The sequence below is a fragment of the Aquarana catesbeiana genome, linkage group LG04 (genome assembly GCF_042186555.1).
Source record: "Aquarana catesbeiana isolate 2022-GZ linkage group LG04, ASM4218655v1, whole genome shotgun sequence".
Classification (NCBI taxonomy): Eukaryota; Metazoa; Chordata; class Amphibia; order Anura; family Ranidae; genus Aquarana; species Aquarana catesbeiana.
Window position 1 is genome coordinate 614,982,279 of NC_133327.1, and position 19,963 is coordinate 615,002,241.

A 19,963-nucleotide genomic window follows, 5' to 3' on the forward strand; every position below is an offset into this window, starting at 1 on the left:
GCAGAGGGTGGGGGTAATCTTCCTTGCCTATCTACCTTATCAAGCAGCTCAGCAGCAAGAGTAAAAAGCAAGAGCAAAAGTCAGAGACCAACTCAGGAGAGACTGTAGGGGCTTGCTTGTGACCCACGTGATCTCGGACCTCTAGCCCTGCCCATAAATTCAGACTAGGAGAAGGGGTGTACACCCAAGGGAGCATCAGAGATCCCAGGGGAAGGCAGATAATCAGATTAGTGCCAGAGGCCAGAGGCGGGGTCCTTCAGAGAGAGACTATAAACCAGGGCAGGGTTCTTCAGAGAGAGACTATAAACCATCCTGTGACATTAGCGGAGTCGGAGCCAGCCAGGCCCTCTGACCACTTGTCTCTGCATTTATGATGTGCCATGTGCAGTTCTGCAGAAAGCGAAGGATGAATCATTTAAAGCTAGACATGGTAAGCCACTGGAAACCAGGAAGCATCCAGGATCACTTGGCTGTATAGTGGTAGCTGAGAGTGTGCCAAGAGAAAGATTAGAGCTGGAGAGACCAAGGCTTTGCATGCAAAGTGACGGGCCCATGCAACAGATTCTGCAAAAGAAAAAGACCAGAAAATATAAAATACTAGCACCATGACTGCGACACCTTTTTAAAAGTGTCACAGCCCATGCTCTGCTACCAGCCCCCAGGGAATCTGGGAACCATCACACTGGGGACCAAGGAGGGCACTAAGTCTAAAAACTTACTATGGCAGATGTATCATCAGTCAAAGCAGAATATTAGGTAAAAGCTTCATCCTGGCTTTCCCAGTCCTGGATGGGCATATACCCAAAGGGAGAAAGGGAGCCACAGTGGCTATGGAGCAGCTATAAAAAGTGAGGTAAGCTTTTTCCAGTAGAAAGAAGATGTCCAGTACCTAAGGATGCTGGCAAAATACAGAAGCTTCCTGGGAGTGGAAGGGGTTATATAGGTGACTTCCTTGCAGTTTTTTTGCCAGTGTTTAATCACCTAAGAATAGCAGTATAAAACCCAAAACCCCCAAATCTTATGTCCTCTACGATAAAGATAAAAATATTAATAATGCTGTGCTATGCCAGAGTATTTTTGTCCTCTGAGTTAGGTGGTTTAGGAACAATAAAAAAGCCAAGTAGCCCAGTTTTACCTTAGAGCTTCTCTCAAATACTTGACTGGGAGTGAGTGGAAAAGCGATACCAGTACAGGCTATCTTTACAAAATTGCTCCTTTAGAAATATTAGTAAATGAGGCCAGATCACTTGTGGGTGTATAGAGCATCTAAAATAAAACTAACTGCATGCACAGGCAAACAACACAGACCAGCTGGTATCCATTTACTGTCAAATTTCTGCCGCCATGTAGCGTCACGCTAGGAAATTTGACAACTTTTTAAATCTTGCCTAGGCTCCATAAATATAACAAAGACTGCGGGCAGAATTTCCTGGGACTCATCTGTGTTTTCCAATACAAGACACTTGAAGGCAACACAGAAATGGGTATTTCAGTTTAATCATCACGATGTAAGACTATGGGATTGAGAGGAGACCTTTCCAAATGTATTATGAATCCCAGACTGTGAAGCAATTTAATGGCAATGATTCAGTCTTCAATCAGCATACAACAGAACTGAGTTTAGAATGCAACCAAGAGAATAAAAGCATTTATTTCAAATCTTCATGGAGGTCTCTATTTGTGTGTGTTGAAATGATAAATTGGTATTTTTATTCTAAATGAAATACCTTTTGCAACCTCAGCATCACTTGGCTTATATCTGCAATAAAGTATGCTCTATAAGTGGGTGGTGGTATACTTTATATAATAAAAGCCGCCCCTGGGAGCCTATTTAAGGCTGTATTTACCATATTGGCATATGTTGGGAGGCAGGTGTAAGGGGACAGCACAAAGCTCTATAAATTTGCAAAATATGATAACTTTTTCCTTTTTTTATTTCCCTCTTCTGGCAACCTCTGGATATTTTTGGCAACATCCATCAATAGAACTATAAGGGGGAGAGGCCCGGAAAATGTTGAGAAGACTCACAAGGATCTTTGAAGTTCAGGAAACATGAAACCTTATCTCTTTTCTTATTTGTTGGAAAATAGTTTTGCATATAAAGCTGACTGCATAATGCCTCCAAAAAGCCTTCTGGCATTAGCTTTTACTAAACAGAGTATCTAATACCTTGTATAAACCTTGTACCAAAGGGTATCATTATTCATGAGTGTCCAAAATAAGTCTATAAAGTCAATTTATAAAATGGATGGCTAACCAATTTTACATCATTTTTTGCATTTTGAACTGTTTATGAGTCCTTGTTAGATAACAGTGTTTGTCATTTGCATTCACTCCTTTGCCACCTTTGGATACCACTTTTTTAACCACTAGATCCATGGATCATTTTGCACAGAGTGGCCCGATCCTACTTTTCTGGGGTCATTTAGCGGTGCTAGTAGCTCCCCCCGCATCAAGTGCCCCGTCGGAGAAGCGCTCTCCTATGGCACACCCGTGCTGGCGTGCTCCCGAGTCCTGCTTCTGCGTCTATTGACACAGAAATCAGGACTCGGCCCCACCCCCCGCGTCACTGGATTTGATTGACAGCAGCGGGAGCCAATGGCTACGCTGCTATCAATCTATACAATCAGGACACGAGACCAGCTAGAGCTGGTGTGCTCATCCCCGGGAAGAAGAAAACCAAGTACAGGTAAGTAAAACGGGGGCTGCAGCACTACAAACGGTTTTTCACCTTAATGCCTAGAATGCATTAAGGTGAAAAACCACAAGGGTTTTCAACCCCTTTAACATCTAGGGGTGATCAAAAGATTAACTGTGTGCCTGTGCTTTAGTGCAGTGTGGGAGGTGCCTAGGGGAAGACATGGATCTTAGTCCCTGCTTTGCAGAGACACAGGATCCATGCCTTCCCCCCTGTCAGAACGGCGATCTGCCTTGTTGACCACCGCTCTGCTTCTCTGCTAGATCGAGTCCGTGGTATCCACTGCTGGGCTCCCACGCAAGCCGCTGATGGCACGCATGTGCATCCCCTACCCGGAAGAGGCGGATCACATATAAGGCTAGGTTCACACTATCTTTGCATGTGGCTCACAGCAGGGGTCTGGTACGTCCCTGTTCACCATTTCAGGTCTGAATTCAGCCCGTATTTTTGGCTGTGTGAACCCAGCCTAAAACTGCTATGGGGTGGACCTGAAGTGGTTAAGGTTCCATTGTTATTAACCAGTTCAAAAAATATGGGAATTTGAAATAAATCCATAACTGGAGGTGAGCGACAGTTGTTATCAGAATGGGTTCCAGCTGAAAAAGGTCCCCTCACCTACTGTTACGGTGGTTTGCTACTTGCTTCATCACCAGCCCTTATTGGTCAGTAGTATATTTATTTGGTCAGCTGTATATCTATGTTAGGTGAACATTGTTTATTTGTAGCCTCAGAGTCATAGCTGGTAAGTATTGTCTAGTAAATTGGTGACAGAATTATCAGTACAAGTGCTCTCAATCAAAGCTCAATCAACACCCCACTTAAAAATGATCTTTTTCTAATGTCTATGGGAGGATTGACCACAATTTAAATAACATTTTAGTTTTACAGTAAACATTGTTCCAAAGCACTATTTTCAGCTAATTAGCACAAAAACAATTTATATTAAAAAGAGAGCTTTTTTCATACATTTGCCATTTTTTTGTAAAGCCACACCATTTTGGAACCAATGCAAAGTGTGGCCCCAACTCACCTCTAGCAGAGCTCCCTAATTGGGGTGTACAGTGCCTTGAAAAAGTACTTATACCCCATGAAATTGTCCACACTTTTATCATGTTACAACCAAAAACCTAAATGTATTTTATTAGGATTTTATGTGATAGACCAACACAAAGTGGCACATAATTGTGAAGCGGAAGGAAAATGATAAATGGTTTTACAACTGCAAGTCTTTTTGGGTATGTCTCTACCAGCTTTGCACATCTAGAGAGTGAAATGTTTGCCCATTCCTCTTTGCAAAATAGCTCAAGCTCTGTCAGATTTGATGGAAAGCATCTGTGAACAGCAATTTTCAAGTCTTGCCACAGATTATCAATTGGATTTAAGTCTGGACTTTGACTGGGCCATTCTAACTCATGAAAATGCTTTGATCTAAACCCTTCAATTGTAGCTCTGGCTGTATGTTTATGGTCGTTGTCTTGCTGGAAGGTGAACCTCCACCCCAGTCTCAAGTCTTTTGCAGACTCTAATGCCCCATACACACGGTCGGACTTTGTTCGGACATTCCGACAACAAAATCCTAGGATTTTTTCAGACGGATGTTGGCTCAAACTTGTCTTGCATACACACGGTCACACAAAGTTGTCGGAAAATCTGATCGTTCTAAACGCGGTGACGTAAAACACGTACGTCGGGACTATAAACGGGGCAGTGGCCAATAGCTTTCATCTCTTTATTTATTCTGAGCATGCGTGGCACTTTGTGCGTCGGATTTGTGTACACACGACAACGGATTTTGTTGTCGGAAAATTCTATATCCTGCTCTCAAACTTTGTGTGTCGGAAAATCCGATGGAAAATGTGTGATGGAGCCCACACACGGTCGGAATTTCCGACAATAAGGTCCTGTCACACATTTTCCGTCGGAAAATCCGACCGTGTGTACGGGGAATAACAGGTTTTCTTGTAAGATTGCCCTGCATTTGGCTCCATCCACCTTCCCATCAACTCTGACCAGCTTCCCTGTCCCTGGTTTCACAGTGGGGATGGTATGTTCAGGGTGATGTGCAGTGTTAGCTTTCCGCCACACATAACATTTTGCTTTTAGGCAAAAAAGTTAAATTTTGGTCTCATCTGACCAAAGAACCTTCTTCCACGTTTGCTGTGTACCCCACATTGCTTCTCGCAAAATGCAAATGGGACTTCTTATGGCTTTCTTTTAATAACGACTTTCTTCTTGCCACTCTTTCATAAAGGCCAGATTTGTGTAGTGTGATAGTTGTCCTGTGGACAGATTCTCCTACTTGACTTGTAGATCTCTGCAGCTCCTCCAGAGTTACCATGGGCCCCTTGGCTGCTTCTCTGATTAATGTTCTCCTTGCCCGGCCTGTCAGTTTAGGTGGACGGCCATGTCTTGGTAGGTTTGCAGTTGTGCCATACTCTTTCCATTTTCAGATGATGAATTGAACAGTGCTCCATGAGATGTTCAAAGTTTGGGATATTTTTTATAACCTAACCCTACCTCTCCCCAACTTTATCCCTGACCTGTCTGGTGTGTTCCTTGGCCTTCATGATGCTGTTTGTTCATGAAGGTTCTATAACAAACCTCTGAGGGCTTCACAGAACAGCTGTATTTATATAAAAGAAAAAAAGAGGGGCAAGTGGGACTTTAAATGAAGCATGTCAATTGAAAGTATAATAATGAATACATGTGAGTAGGTAAAATGATTGGATTTAATTTATAGTCAATAACCCCTAAGGGTAGTCCATGATTTTGATGCATACAGTACCAATAAAGTAGTATAGATACAAACATAGTCGCATGAATTGATATATAAGCATATTTGGCAGTAACAATCATTAAAGACTCAGTAGTGCAAACAAATCAATGGACATACATAAATGCAGTTCATAACAGAAATACATGAATTAAAATCACCAATCAAAATCACAAAATCGCATGAAATGAGAAAAAACTCGATAAAAAAATAATGAATATCAGGAATAAAATTAGGCTTGATAGGGCATCCTTAGTTTGAGAACCCGACGCGTTTCTTGGCTTCTTGCCAGTCATCAGGGGTGGGATGCATAATTTAACTGAGAAAAACAAAGGAATATCATAAATATTGATACATGTGGAACCTCAGGCTAATAGAGAAAATTATATCAAAATTGTCCAAATTGTCTACTTTAAATAGAAAAGCTACTTACAAAATAGCCCAAAAATCAAGGAGAGTTACCAGCAATGGGATCTATTAGGGTGTGAGATATAACCGTCTCAACTGGGGTTGAGGCAGGGTACCGACCATCCTCCCAAAAGCATGCCATTGATATTTAGTTATGCGACTGGTCACTTTCTTCTTTTTATAATTTCTATTTGTGGGTGGAAGACACCCGCTCCCTCGGTGACCAAGTCGCACCATTATCAATTTTTGTTCATCCTTAGTTAAATATCTTTTTGTATCCTTATCCTAACTCAGTTACAAATTTTCTAATACAGTTTCGGTTTCAACAGTCCCTGACTATATGTATATTTTTACATGTGTTCCCTTGAGTTTATTGAGAACTATTTTGTATTTATTCCAGGGTTATTATCCCTGGAATCCATTTATTGATTTAAATCCAGCATATGGGCTGGGGTGTTTTGATGTTTTGCAGTCTTTGTCCGGGGTTGCGATGGGCTCAGCTCCCTCCCCACCTCCCTTCATTTATTTCGGGGCGGCTGGGGCCCGATCTCAACTCATCGGCGCCATGCATAAACTGGCCCCTCGAGCGGTGTCAATGGACGCTGCAAGGTGGGAGCCTGGGTTTTTTTTTTTTTCCATCTGATGCCCACAGCTATGGTGAGCAGGCATCCACTGAGGTATGGGTTACTCTCAGCTGTGATTGCTCTCTCGTCTCCCAGCTGCCAATGACGTCATGCATGACGCTGGCAGGGACCCGCCCAGGGCCAGAGTATATCAGCTGGGACCGACAGACTGACGGTTCACTCCATCACAGTGCTTCGCTAGGAAGGGACCGCTCTGTTAAGCAGCCATTATTCAACACATGGGTATTAGTTTTTATGTCTTTTTTCCTGTTTTATGGACACACATTCCCATCCTCTTACCTATTTAACCTAGCGCACCACACCCTCTATCTCCACACATTCCCTATGGATTTCTTTTCCTATCCTTTCTCACATGCATTTTTATGCATTTAATTTACCTCCATTCCCCCTTATGATCTAATTTTTCACACATTTACTTTTCCAGATGCACCTAAGTACACATTTCTTTCAGTCATTATTTTCCATCCATTCAACATGTTCAACCTTAGATTCACTTTCTTTGACACATCCCAATTTTTTTTTTCACTTTTTCGCAGATTTTCCCATTTACAACCCAATGATCAGTATATTGAGGGCTCAGGAATTTGTCGGCTTTGGTTTCTCCTGGCCCACCCTCCAATCACTTTGGGAGGATGGTCAGTACCCTGCCTCAACTCCGGTTGAGACGGTTATATCTCACACCCTAATAGATCCCATTGCTGGTAACTCTCCTTGATTTTTGGGCTATTTTGTAAGTAGCTTTTCTATTTAGTAGACAATTTGGACAATTTTGATATAATTTTCTCTTTTAGCCTGAGGTTCCACATGTATAGTATTGGTACTGTATGCATCAAAATCATGGATTACCCTTAGGGGTTATTGACTATAAATTAAATCCAATCATTTTACCTACTCACATGTATTTATTATTATACTTTCAATTGACATGCTTCATTTAAAGTCCCACTTGCCCCTCTTTTTTTCCTTTTATATACTAACCCGGGATGGAAGCATGCCATTGATATTTAGTTATGCGACTGGTCACTTTCTTCTTTTTATACAGCTGTATTTATACTGAGATTAAATTACACACAGGTGAACTCGATTTACTAATTAGGTGACTTCTGAAGGCCATTGCTTCCACTAGATTTTAGATAAGAGTATCAGAGTAAAATGGGCTGAATACAAATGCACGCCACACTTTGTAAAGAAATTTGAAAAACATTTTTCATTTTCCTTCTATCACATAAAATCCCAATAAAATACATTTACGTTTCTAGTTGTAAGATGACAAAATGTGGAAAATTTCAAGAGATATGAATACTTTTTCAAGGCACTGTATATATTAACTGAGAGAAGGTGTATCTCGGAGGCAGCCATTTCCTCTTTAAAGAGAATCTGAACTGTGGAAGGTGTGCCCAAACAAAAGCAAGCCAAGGGCAAAATACTAGTCCTCACTATTACCTGTGGTCTCCCTGCAGCTGATTTTGTTTCCCCCCTTACCGACTTACCGTGCCTTGTTCTCTGCGTGGAGACAGCCATCTTGATAAAGGCAGGGCTTTACTTCCTCATTTCAGAGTTGCCTCCAGGTGATCTGATAACTTGTGGTATAATATACAAGAAGCAGTATAGGAAATGATGAAAGCTCTGGTCCACGGAATAAATGAAGCAGAAGCAGGGTGATCCTCAGACAAACCATTCTCTCCAGCACATAAAACAATAAGGGCACAGTGGTGACAACACCAAATTTCACAAGACTAGAGGTCACAGCCACAGTGCTTTAGATCAGGGGTGCCCAGCCTTTTGAGGAGCGAGGGCCACTTAATCGACTTGGTAACAGGTCGTGGGCCACAATGAGCGTAAAGGGGGGATCGCAGGTCTGCGTCTACTTTGCATATGTAGAGCAGACATGGATGCACCCCGCTCTACCTTAAGGGCCCTCCGATCTGCCCAGACAGAAGGGGACAGATCCCCTTTTGCTTTTTTAAGGAGATCGGATTGCAGATAGGCGGGTGTAAACGGACACGAGTGCGTTTACATCTGCCGCTCTACAGAGGTGAATGGAGAGTCCGTTTGAGTCCACCTGAAAAACAGACAGGCGGACCCGATTGGACCAATCATGTGAAAGGGGCCTAAGGCTGCTTTCACACTGATGCATAGCGGTTTACCTGCTTAACTGACCTCAATCTTCACTTCTTCCTCAGGATTCCTGCAGCTGGCTGGTACTGCCGGTGGGTACTGCTGACAAGTGCTGGTACTGCTGGCTGGTACTTCTGGATGGTACTGCTGGCTGGTACTGGTACTTCTGGTGGGTACTGCTGGCTAGTACTGCTGGTGGGTACTGGTACTGCTGGCTGGTACTGATGACTGGTGCTGCTGGCTGGTACTGGTACTGCTGGTTTATACTGCTGGCTGGTACTGATGACTGGTACGGATGGTGGGTACTGGTACTGCTGGCGGGTACTTCTGGCTGGTACTGGTACTGCTGGCTGGTACTGATGACTGGTACTGGTACTGCTGGCGGGTACTTCTGGCAGGTACTGGTACCGATGACTGGTACTACTGGCTGGTACTGCTGGTTGGTTCTGCTGGCTGGTACTGGTACTGCTGGTTAGTACTGGTTCTGATACTGGTGGCTGGTACTGATACTGGTGGCTGCTGTCCCAGATCGCAGGTTCCTGTGTCCCGACCCACCATCCCCAAGCATAATTGTGACAGAAGCATGCAACTGCAGGAGAGAGCAGAGCCGATGCTTTCTGTCACAGGCGGAGTACATTTGGTATCACTTCACCTGTGAAGGAGTCGGCGCTATACAGGAAACATCGGCTCTGCTTCCTCTAGCGGTGGCTCCGTTCTTCGCAATAATGCTCGGAGATGGCGGGTTGGAAACCCACGATCTGGGCTTGCTGACCCACCATCTCAGAGCAAGACATGGCGGGCCACATCAGAGGGCGCATGTGGCCCGCGGGCCAGCGGTTGGGCACCCCTGCTTTAGATGATCTCACATTGCAGACATACATCTATGAAGTTCAAGGCACAGGAGTGCACTATGTTTCAGGAGGAATTCAAAAAGGAAAAAACTTCAAGGCACTGTGTAGAAACAAATTAACATTTTTATATATTCCCTATAACATAGACAATCTTAATTTTTGTAAATTTAGCTCCACATTGAAGGTTTAGAGACAAATTTGAAGCCCAGTCCCCTTCTATAGCTGCTGAAGATCTCCAGTGTGTATCTGCTCCAAATGCAACAAGCAAAGAAAAATGACCAGTGTGGCTTCACAAACATTTGCAAATGTATGCTACAAAAACAGTTTTTTTTTTAAATGCAAATTGTTGAAACGGTTTACACTTTATGTAACAACTAGTTGGTAAATATGTTGGAAAATGTTTTGTATTGTATTGTTCCTTGGACAGCCCTTCCCTCATGCAACTATATTTTTTCCAGGTATAAAATGGAATGAGTGGTTGCCATTTTCACTTTAGCTGTTTAATTTTCCCAACATTGTATACACATCAATACCAGTAATCAGTATAACCAAGGTAAAACCAAGAAAATGCCTTTTGGTATGCATAAGCTATAATTATATTTTTTACTTAAATGTTGTGATTGCATTATTTACATAAATCTCTCTACAGAAAACAAGCATTACAAAAAGAAAAAAGAAAAAACAAAGTGAAGCTGATATGTTTCAAAATGTCACATCCTGCTTGAAATTGTAATTGTCTAATTATGTCAGTGTGCCTTAGAAATGTTTGTACTTATGCATATTTATTACCCATGCATATTTATACGGATGTAGCAACTTTCCTTGATTTGAGGTAAGTTTGTGGCGTGCTGTGCCATTAGGCAAACCACACAGTTTGCCAGCAGTCAGACAGCAATTAACAGGACAACTTCAATATTTGTCCTTGAATGACATTTTATAGTCTTTATGCAGATCAATTAGGATATTCAGAACTTAAAGCAGAATTTCACTCTCTCAAGTAACATTGACTATTTTTAATCCTTATGCTGCTAGCATTAGTAAAAAGATAGGAAGATACATCATAGTTACTTGTTTTAAACTTTTTCTTTTACATTTCTTAAAGTGGTGTTCTGGCCGAAATGATACTTTTTAAATAAAAATACCCCTATAATACACAAGCTTAATGTATTCTAGTAAAGTTAGTCTGTAAACTAAGGTCTGTTTTGTTAGTTTATAGCAGTAGTTTGTTATTTTATAAACTTACAGCAGGCCGTGGCCATCTTAAGTGTGGGCATCTGAAGCCAGACTGTATTTCTTCCTGGATCTCATCCTTGCAGATCTCGCACATGCTCAGTGCAGCACAAGCAGTGTAATAGGTTTCAGGTCAGGTTTCCATAGCAACTGCAGTGTCAGAGGAAGTTGCCGCCCCTTCCCAGAAGGCATTGCAAACAGGAAATGATGCGATGGGCCGCGGCCAGGGAGGAGGAAGTGAAAAATTAATACAGCAGAAATACAGTAGGTACTGAGAAAAAAAAAGTAAAAATATCCAATTTGTTTACAGTGCACAATTTAGTGAGGGATGCTGAAGAGTTGTAAAAGTGGGTGGAACTCCATTAAGTTACTTGCTGGTTTCCAGGCCTAGACAAATTATGTCATACCATCCCAGAAGTCTCCAGGAGGGGAGGAAAAGTTTTCTTGGGTAAGTACACCCAACTGCCTGAATGCCTGAGCTAAGGGAAGATGGATTTCAGGAAGCAAATGCTACATAAATCATCTGCCCTTACTTAAGATGACCACAGGCCAGAAATACTAGGGGCAGTTTTTCAAGGTAATTTCTCAGCAAAATGGAGCAAAAAATGGAGTCTCCATCAGCAAAATGGAGACATGAATGGATTGGTGAATTTGCTATGAATATTAAAAATGAAGTAAATAGCTTTTTTGGTTTGTGGTACTCAGATGCAGTGTAGTTTTGCCATAAAATAGACTCTTTTCAGCTGCTTTAAAACTCAAAGCAAACGAAGGGATAACTACTTTCGTTTAGTGCAAGTAAGCATATGTGCCAGAGATTACATAAAACCATGCAAACAGAACTTTATTAAAAAAGAGTTACAAAAAGAACAAACATCAAGAAACACACAGAGCTTCTTGACACTGTAGAATATATAAACCAGAATTGAATGTAAAAATTGCCACGAGTATCAAAATCTGTTGAGGATCGACCTGCTCATCATTGAGAAAAAAAATGAAGTCATATCCATATGAACAAGTACTTAACTGGTCAATGTAAAAGGGGTCTTCAAAAAGTTTCCACACATAATGCCCCGTACACACGGTCGGACTTTGTTCGGACATTCCGACAACGAAATCCTAGGATTTTTTCCGACGGATGTTGGCTCAAACTTGTCTTGCATACACACGGTCACACAAAGTTGTTGGAAAATCCGATCGTTCTAAACGCAGTGACGTAAAACACGTACGTCGGGACTATAAACGGGGCAGTGGCCAATAGCTTTCATCTCTTTATTTATTCTGAGCATGCGTGGCACTTTGTCCGTCGGATTTGTGTACACACGATCGGAATTTCCGACATCGGATTTTGTTGTTGGAAAATTTTATATCCTGCTCTCAAACTTTGTGTGTCGGAAAATCCGATGGAAAATGTGTGATGGAGCCTATACACGGTCAGAATTTCCGACAACAAGGTCCTATCACACATTTTCCATCGGAAAATCCGACCGTGTGTACAGGGCATTAGAGTTAAAAAAAGTACAGAAACCCTTTGAAGAACCCTCATACATTGATAATAAGGGATACCTTGCATCAATTTAAAGATACAAGTTAACGAAAAGACAGGGAAATCTGCGACTTATGAAGAAACTCAATATAGACCTAAAGCCTTTTCATTGTGATTTTCAAGAAAAACATAAACCCTTGATTGATAACTAAGTGGTCTCCATCTCCAACACCCCCATAATAATCAGTAAGATCTCTGTCCCACTATTGTTTACGTTTCCTGGTGGATTGAAGCTAGTTCAGGGAAATACAGCAGTCCCAACAGACAAACATCCTAATGTGCAATGAATCTCTATGAGGATTGCAAAAAGCCATCATTCAATGAAATTATTACAAGATTAGTAAGTGATGCTGCAAATAACGTCTCTAAGCGTCCATTCAGACTATTACTATTGCTTGGGTTAACGTAACACACATTAACACACAGCTCTATGTGAGGTGTTGTTTCATTCATTGAATGAATGAAACTGTACAACAGCTGCTATTGTACAATGCACAACGGCAAACCACATTACACATACAGTGCATAATCGTAAGTTGTGGTGTGTTGGATAATAAAGTGCATGTACTCTAATTGGTCCATTGATATGTGTTGGCAGACCTCTCACCAAAAGAGACAGTCAGGTGTGAAGGGGACCTAGCTGTAGATCTAACACTAAAGCACTGGGAATCAGAAGGGTGGGTCCTTTAATATCATATGAAGGGGTCCGATGCATATAGGATTTCTAGTTCTCTTGTTAATACCCTTTAATGGATAAACATGTAAGTTCAGTTATTTAAACTTTTGTCTGTGAAACATACCTGAGGGGGGACCACGCAGGCTATTTGCATATCATCACTGGAATACTACAGTCCTAGTGGCACGCAAATTAAAGAAGAAAAATGTATAATGTGTTGCCTACATTTTGGAGAAAAGTAATACATGCATTTAGGAATGCTGAGAAATATTTATGGCTTGGTTTGGATTCAGCATGGATTTCTGGTGCATGGTTTGTTTCCCCACAAGCCACTAGAAACAGCTTGTTCCTCTTAATCGCTTATGTTGTAGGGATCAGTTCCCAGTCCATATTTCATATGATCAATGTGCTACGAAGGCTACGCAGGAGAGCCAACTAAAAGCCAAGCATATGAGTGTCTACATTAAAGCATAAACCTCTATACAGTAGCTATGTGCTTTGGAAATGTGCTTGTGTGTTGTTTGTGACAAGAACTCATGTGGAAAAAATATACAACAAATTTTATTACTAGTAAGAACTGTTCCGTTATCAGGAAAAAGTTTTGTATGTAATCATAGTTTTAAAGATTGCCTCCATCAAGAAAGAAGATTTTTCTGGCTTTTGGCACGCTAAACCATAAGTTGGCTTCAGGTTTTTTTGACATTTGAATCGTGAGCTCTCTCCACCCCAATTCCTAGGTTTTCACAGTTGTCATGGCCAACACAAAGCCAGATGGCAATGTTATATTCCCCAATTCCCTAAAATATAAATTTGGTGGTCCACAGAGTAACAATTACTTGTAGGAAAGTCAAAGGCACAAACTACTGAAGTCTCAAATATATAACTTATTGGCAGTGGATTCAACCTAGCAATACCTACTCAGAACTGAAAAACCAAAAGTTCATTGTTGGCCTGTCTCTCATAGAAAATCTTCCACATTTCTGAAAAAAAAGAACTGTCTGTGTTGCACCAAAGCAACTATTCCAATCCCAACTACCATTTTATTAACTTCAATTTTATAATGAAGACGCTGATTTTTTGCTAGGGTTAACACAGACATTTGTGTAAAGCTGAACTCCAGCTTTTGATACACTTTACATAGTTTGTTTAGGCCAGGCTGGCCCAAACTATGTCCCTCACTAACATTTGATGCTGCTGGATGTGCTGTATAAACTGTATCTAGCTGAGGCTGCATACAGCATACAGCACTGTGTTCCGGGTTCGAGCCAAGACCTTCCTGTCTCATACCTGAAACACAATAGAGTATCTGATCTGAAAGCAATATATTCTAGCAATGAATACAAAGCTTGCTCTGATTAGCTGGGTCAGAGGTTGTGACATCATCAGCCCACCTCTCTGACTCAGCCAGAGGAAGCTTTGTATTCATTGCTAGAATACATTGCTTTCTCTGAATGGCTGACCAACGATCAGATAAACTCTGGGTATGTTCTGAATATGAGATAGGAAGGTCTCAGCTTGAACCCGGAACACAGTGCTGTATGTAACTTCAGCTACATACAATTTATACAGCACATCCAGCGGCCTCACGTTAGGCCAAGCTATGTAAAGTGTATCAAAAGCTTTAAATGTGGGCTAATGTTAAATCTGCAATAAACCAATTTACTTTTTAATCCTTTGACGTTTTAACTTATTGGATGTCAAATTTTCAGGCTTTTCACTAGGTTTACATTGTTCTTCCATAGGAGCCTCTGGGCTAACTTTGGCTGTTAAGGGCTTTTGATAGTTTAGGATCCTTAAAGCTAAAGGCATATTTTCTGTGGCCTCTGGGTCTGTATCAGCCTGGCTTAAAGCAATATTGTCCCTTGAATCTGCTTTCTTAGAAGCTACTTCATTTTTTTCTTCCGAGCTGTGTCGTCTCCTCTTGTGTTGCATAATGCTTGTTCGGAGAGTTTGTTTATCTTCTGGCAGTGCTGACTCACAGATCCAGGAAAGAGTCTTGGTCAGGTCTTGTGCCTGTAACCACTCTGCAGATTGGGATTTGTGCTGGCTGCTACTTCCACAACGCTGTCTGCGATTAACCTCATTTTCCACTTCAGGATCAGGAAGCTCCAAGCTGTTATGGGGTGTATTTATGTAATGCTTAGCTTGTTCCCCACTCCTACACGCTAGTTCAGATGGGGGGGTGGTAGTCTGGTTTCCTTTATCAGGGCCGGCTAGCCCAAGGCGAGGACAAACTTTCAAATCGCTGCTGAATCCACAGTCAGCATCCTTCACAGCTTTAGTCTTCTTTACTCTACAGTAAAAGTAAAAAAAAAAAGTTTGGTCTTACCACTTATGTAATTCATTAAACTTAAATAGGCTCGCTAAACGCTCTTCCTGTGTAGCGTAACAAAACTGCCATACATACATCACCATGACAAGCAACATTGTTTGCAGGGGAATCGTATCATGCTTTATTATCTTGGTTTTCCCTCGACATGCAGGGATATACATACATACATATTTACTCACTCTGCCATGGAGAAGTTCACATTGTACTCGCTAAATCTGTTACAGATGTTAAGGTCAATATTGCATACTCGGATCGTATTTCAGTAGAGGCTGAATAAAATATTATAGCACAAATAGGGCTTTTTAAGGAATGCATCCCAAGGCACTTAATGATATTACTCAATACACTGTTTCGCCAGTGCCATGATATTTACAGCGTACATGTAAACGGAGGGCTGAATCGCTAGAGGCCTAAAACAGCATATCATCAATCTACTTTAGCAAACGCGTTTGTCACATGCCAAACGTTCGAACGTCCTGAACGCCGGAGGTATGCAAATGAGCTGCGTCAAATAAATGTGATGGGGAAAACATGACATCACCTAAGAGCAGCTGTCCCCAATTTGCTTCCTTCTGACACAATGCAGCTTTTAGGAGCAATTCCATACAGAATTATCTGGCAAGCATTTCCACAGCGCCTCAGACTGCAAGGTCCAGATTCAGACATCACTATCACCTCATGATATCGTCACCTTAGAAAGAAACTTACATGTTTCTCAGCACGGCCTGCTCCTTCACTGTGGTGGCTAATATGTTGTTTAATCCACTTTCTCCATGTTCAGCAAAATATTCGGATGTACTGCTGGAAGGCTCTTTCTATGGAAAAGCAAAGACAACAAAACGGTAATAAAGTTAGACATTGCTTTGGAAAGCGACCCAGGAAACTCTATATTACAAGATGAAAGTTCATCGAGCTGCGTCCAAGACTTACAGCTGTTGCTCGCTGCATTGTTCAAATCAGCAAGGGACGGACATTTTTCAAACCAGTTGTAGTGCTAGTGAGGTAAGAGAATGGCCCTAAGGGGCTTTGGCTGTACAATGCCAAGTTTAATAGGGGTGAAATGTTAAATGTGCCAGATTGAAGATTAAAATGATACTGGATTTCAACAAGGATTTCCTTTACTATTTAAACAGTCAGGACTACAAGGTAGCACTATGGCCTAGCAAAGGCTGGGTCAGTTACCACCAGGGACACTATCTGCATGGGGTTTGTATGTTCTTTTTGTGAATTTTCAACAGGTGCTCTGGATTCGTATCTCAGTCCAAAAGGCTTCTATCCAAACTGGCCTTGCAGAGTTTGTTTTTCTATAGGACTTCTCATGATACATTAGACAGTAAGCTCACCTAGGGGCTAAGGACTTGTGTAAATAGTTTTATGTACTCTGTAAAGCATATAGGAAAAGCTCACTGCTATAAAACCAGAAGGAGAGGACAGTAAAGAAGAATTTCACGCTCTGCTCTCAAGCACTACTATATTATTATACAGGATTTATATAGCGCCAACAGTTTGCGCAGCGCTTTACAACATGAAGGCAGACAGTACAGTTACAATACAATTCAATAAAGGGGGAATCAGCGATACTAACATTTTACCTATATATGTACTAAACTGAGCATTGTATAACATTACCCCTGATAAAATGTTATCAACATGTGGGGTAACCTGTATTCTCATTTGACAGAGACTATACACATTAAAATGTCCAATGCTGTATTGAAATCAGCAATTGCAACTAAATTAACCACTTCAATACAGGGCACTTATACCCCCTTCCTGCCCAGACCAATTTTCAGTACTCTCACACTTTGCATGGCAATTTCTCAGTCATGCTACACTGTACCCAAACAAAATGTTATAATTTTTTCCTCACAAATAGAGATTTCTTTTGGTTAATCACCGCTGGGTTTTTTATTTTTTGCAATATAAGAGAAAAATTGAAAATTTGAAAAAAAAAAACACTTTTTTTTTAGTTACTATTATAAAATTTTGTAAATAAGTAATTTTTCTTCATAAATTTGAGCCAAAATTTATACTGCTACATACATTTGGTAAAAAATAACCCAAATTAGTGGATATTATTTAGTCTGTGTGAAAGTTATAGAGTCTACAAGCTATGGTGTCAATCATTGAAAATTGATCACACTAGATGTACTGACGGCCTATCTCATTTCTTGAGATACTAACAAGTCAGAACAGTAGAAATACCCCCCTCCCCCAAAAAAATTTTCTCTTTTTGTAAAGTAGACAATCCAAGGTACTTAGTAAGAGGCATGGTGAGTTTTTTGAAGTTGGAATTTTTTTTTTTTCTTTTACACAAAATTGTCATATTAACACGTTATTTCTCTCACATAGCACATGCATACCAATTACACCCCAAAATAAATTCTGCTACTCCTCCTGAGTATGACGATACCACATGTGTGAGTCTTTTACACAGCCTATTCACATACAGAGGCCCAACATCCAAGTAGCACCTCCAGGTGTTCTAGGAGCATAAATTACACATATAATTTCATGATGACCTAACACACTTTTGAAAGCCCTGGAGCACCAGGACAGTGGAATTACCCACAAAATGACCCAATTTTGGAAATCAAACACCCCAGTGTATATTCTATGAGGCATTAGGAGTCACAAGTTTTCGGAAAACATGGAAAGAAAATGAAAAAACATTTTTTTTTTTTTTAACACAAATATATGATATTTCTAACACATACTATGTACATAACAAAAATAACACCCCAAAATACATTCTGCTACTCCTCCTGAGTATAGCCATACCACATTTGTGAGACTTTTACACAGCCTGGCCACATACAGAGGCCCAACATCCAAGTAGCACCTCCAGGCGTTCTAGGAGCATAAATTACACATATAATTTTTGAACTACTTATAACACTTTTGAAGGCCCTGAGGACAATAGAAACGCCCACAAAATGACCCCATTTTGAAAAGAAAACACCCAAATGTATATTCTATGAGGCATTATGAGTCTTTTGAATGAGTCATTTTTTTCCACAAGTTTTCGGAAAACGTGGAAAGAAAATGAAAATTTATTTTTTTTTCTACACAAAGTTGTCAATTTATAAGATATTTCTAACACATAGCATGTACATAGCAAAAATGACACCCCAAAATACATTCTGCTACTCCTCCTGAGTATGGCGATACCACATGTGTGAGACTTTTACACAGACTAGCCACATAGAGAGAGGCTCAACATCCAAGTAGCACTTCCAGGTGTTCTAGGGACATAAATTACACACATAAGTTCCTGCCAACCTATCACATTGTTGAAGGCCATTCATATCTCTAACACATAGCATGTACTGTACATACCAATTACAAACCAAAATACATTCTGCTGAGCAAAGGTTAAACAAAAGATTACCTGTGGTTTTTAGTAGTGCAGTGGTCCACAGAGGAGAGCATCGGTCCAGGCAGCAGGCAAGAACGTGGACAGCAAAACAGGCAGCAAGCAGGAATATTGTAGAGATACTGTCAGTACAGCCAAAGCATTGGTCCAGGTAGCAGGCAGGAATGTGGTCAGCAGCAGTAAAAGGATTGTTCATGCAGCAGGCAGGATGACTGCCTATAGTTAATATAGGCAGCAGGCAGAGATATGGTCAGTACAGCCAAAGTATTGGTCCAGGCAACAGGCACATGGCCCATAAAAAGTCCTGGGTCAGTACAGACAGAGATATTGTCAGCACAGCCAAAGTATTGGTCCAGCAGGCAGGACCATCAACCTTAGGGCCTTGGTCAGAAAACAATGGGGACAGGGGTAGAGGCTTCTCCCATCCAAATCGCTTTGAAGCCTCCAGACTCCAGACTCTGTTCTGGGAATTACAAAGCAAAGAGAAAACCAAAAACTGTTTTTCTCAACTCAGAACACTATTCTGGAGCCCCTCACATATGTGAAACCCCTGTGTAGCAGGATGAAAGATCAGTCCAAGTGGCATGCAAAAACATGGTCAACAGGCCAAGGTCAGTGCAGGTAAAAGGCAGAAATAGACGGTAGGCAGAGGCATAGTCGATACAGTCCAGGGTCAGTTCACGTGAAAGGCAGAAACATGGCGGATAAACAATGCAGATGGCAGGCAGAGGCATAGTCGATAAACAGGTCAGGGTCAGTTCACATGGAGAGCAGTGATATGGTTGGTTGAGGCACCAGGGAAATAATCAGCACAGAAATTGAAAACAGGGAAATGGCAGTCTATTAGAAATAGGGGCCAATAGTTTACGAGAGTGTGATACCATCTGAAGCATTTTTCAATACATAGGCCAGGTTGGGAGAGACATTGGGCACAATGGAAACTGCTGTCTTTCCTAACTCCCCTTTTACTGCACACCTGACATTTTTTTTGGCATCTTCTTCTGGGTTCTGATGGTGGAATATTGTCAGGGAAATGGCGCTCATGCAGTCTGCTGACACAATTGGAGCGAATGCTTTCTGGGAGGGGGTCCTTGGTGATAGATCGGGCAGTGACAATATCTTCGATAAATTTGAGGAAGGGGTTGGGTATTTCCGTTGATGTTTGATAGGTGACGTATGCATTATAAATGGCCAAATGGAAGAAGTAAATTGCGACTTTTTTTTATAACAGAAGAGGGACTTTCATGTTGAAAGATAGAGCTGCAGCATTTGTTCATTTAAATCCTGCGTGAACTTATTGTACTTTTGGCTACA

The 19,963-nt window shown here is 41.2% G+C and overlaps 1 protein-coding gene across 2 annotated transcripts in view; it reads right to left on the reverse strand.

Annotated features, from left to right (window-relative positions):
* Positions 1–9,597: 9,597 nt before the first annotated feature.
* Positions 9,598–19,963, reverse strand: part of SLX4IP (SLX4 interacting protein) — a 324,078-nt gene continuing 313,712 nt past the window's right edge. For both annotated transcript variants that reach the window (XM_073628269.1, XM_073628272.1), the window contains 2 exons: positions 15,982–16,088; positions 9,598–15,234 (listed from right to left, as the gene is read on the reverse strand). In XM_073628269.1, the coding sequence (XP_073484370.1) occupies positions 14,601–15,234; positions 15,982–16,088 (741 nt within the window). In that variant the 3' untranslated portion in view covers positions 9,598–14,600. The remainder of the gene's footprint in view (positions 15,235–15,981; positions 16,089–19,963) is intronic.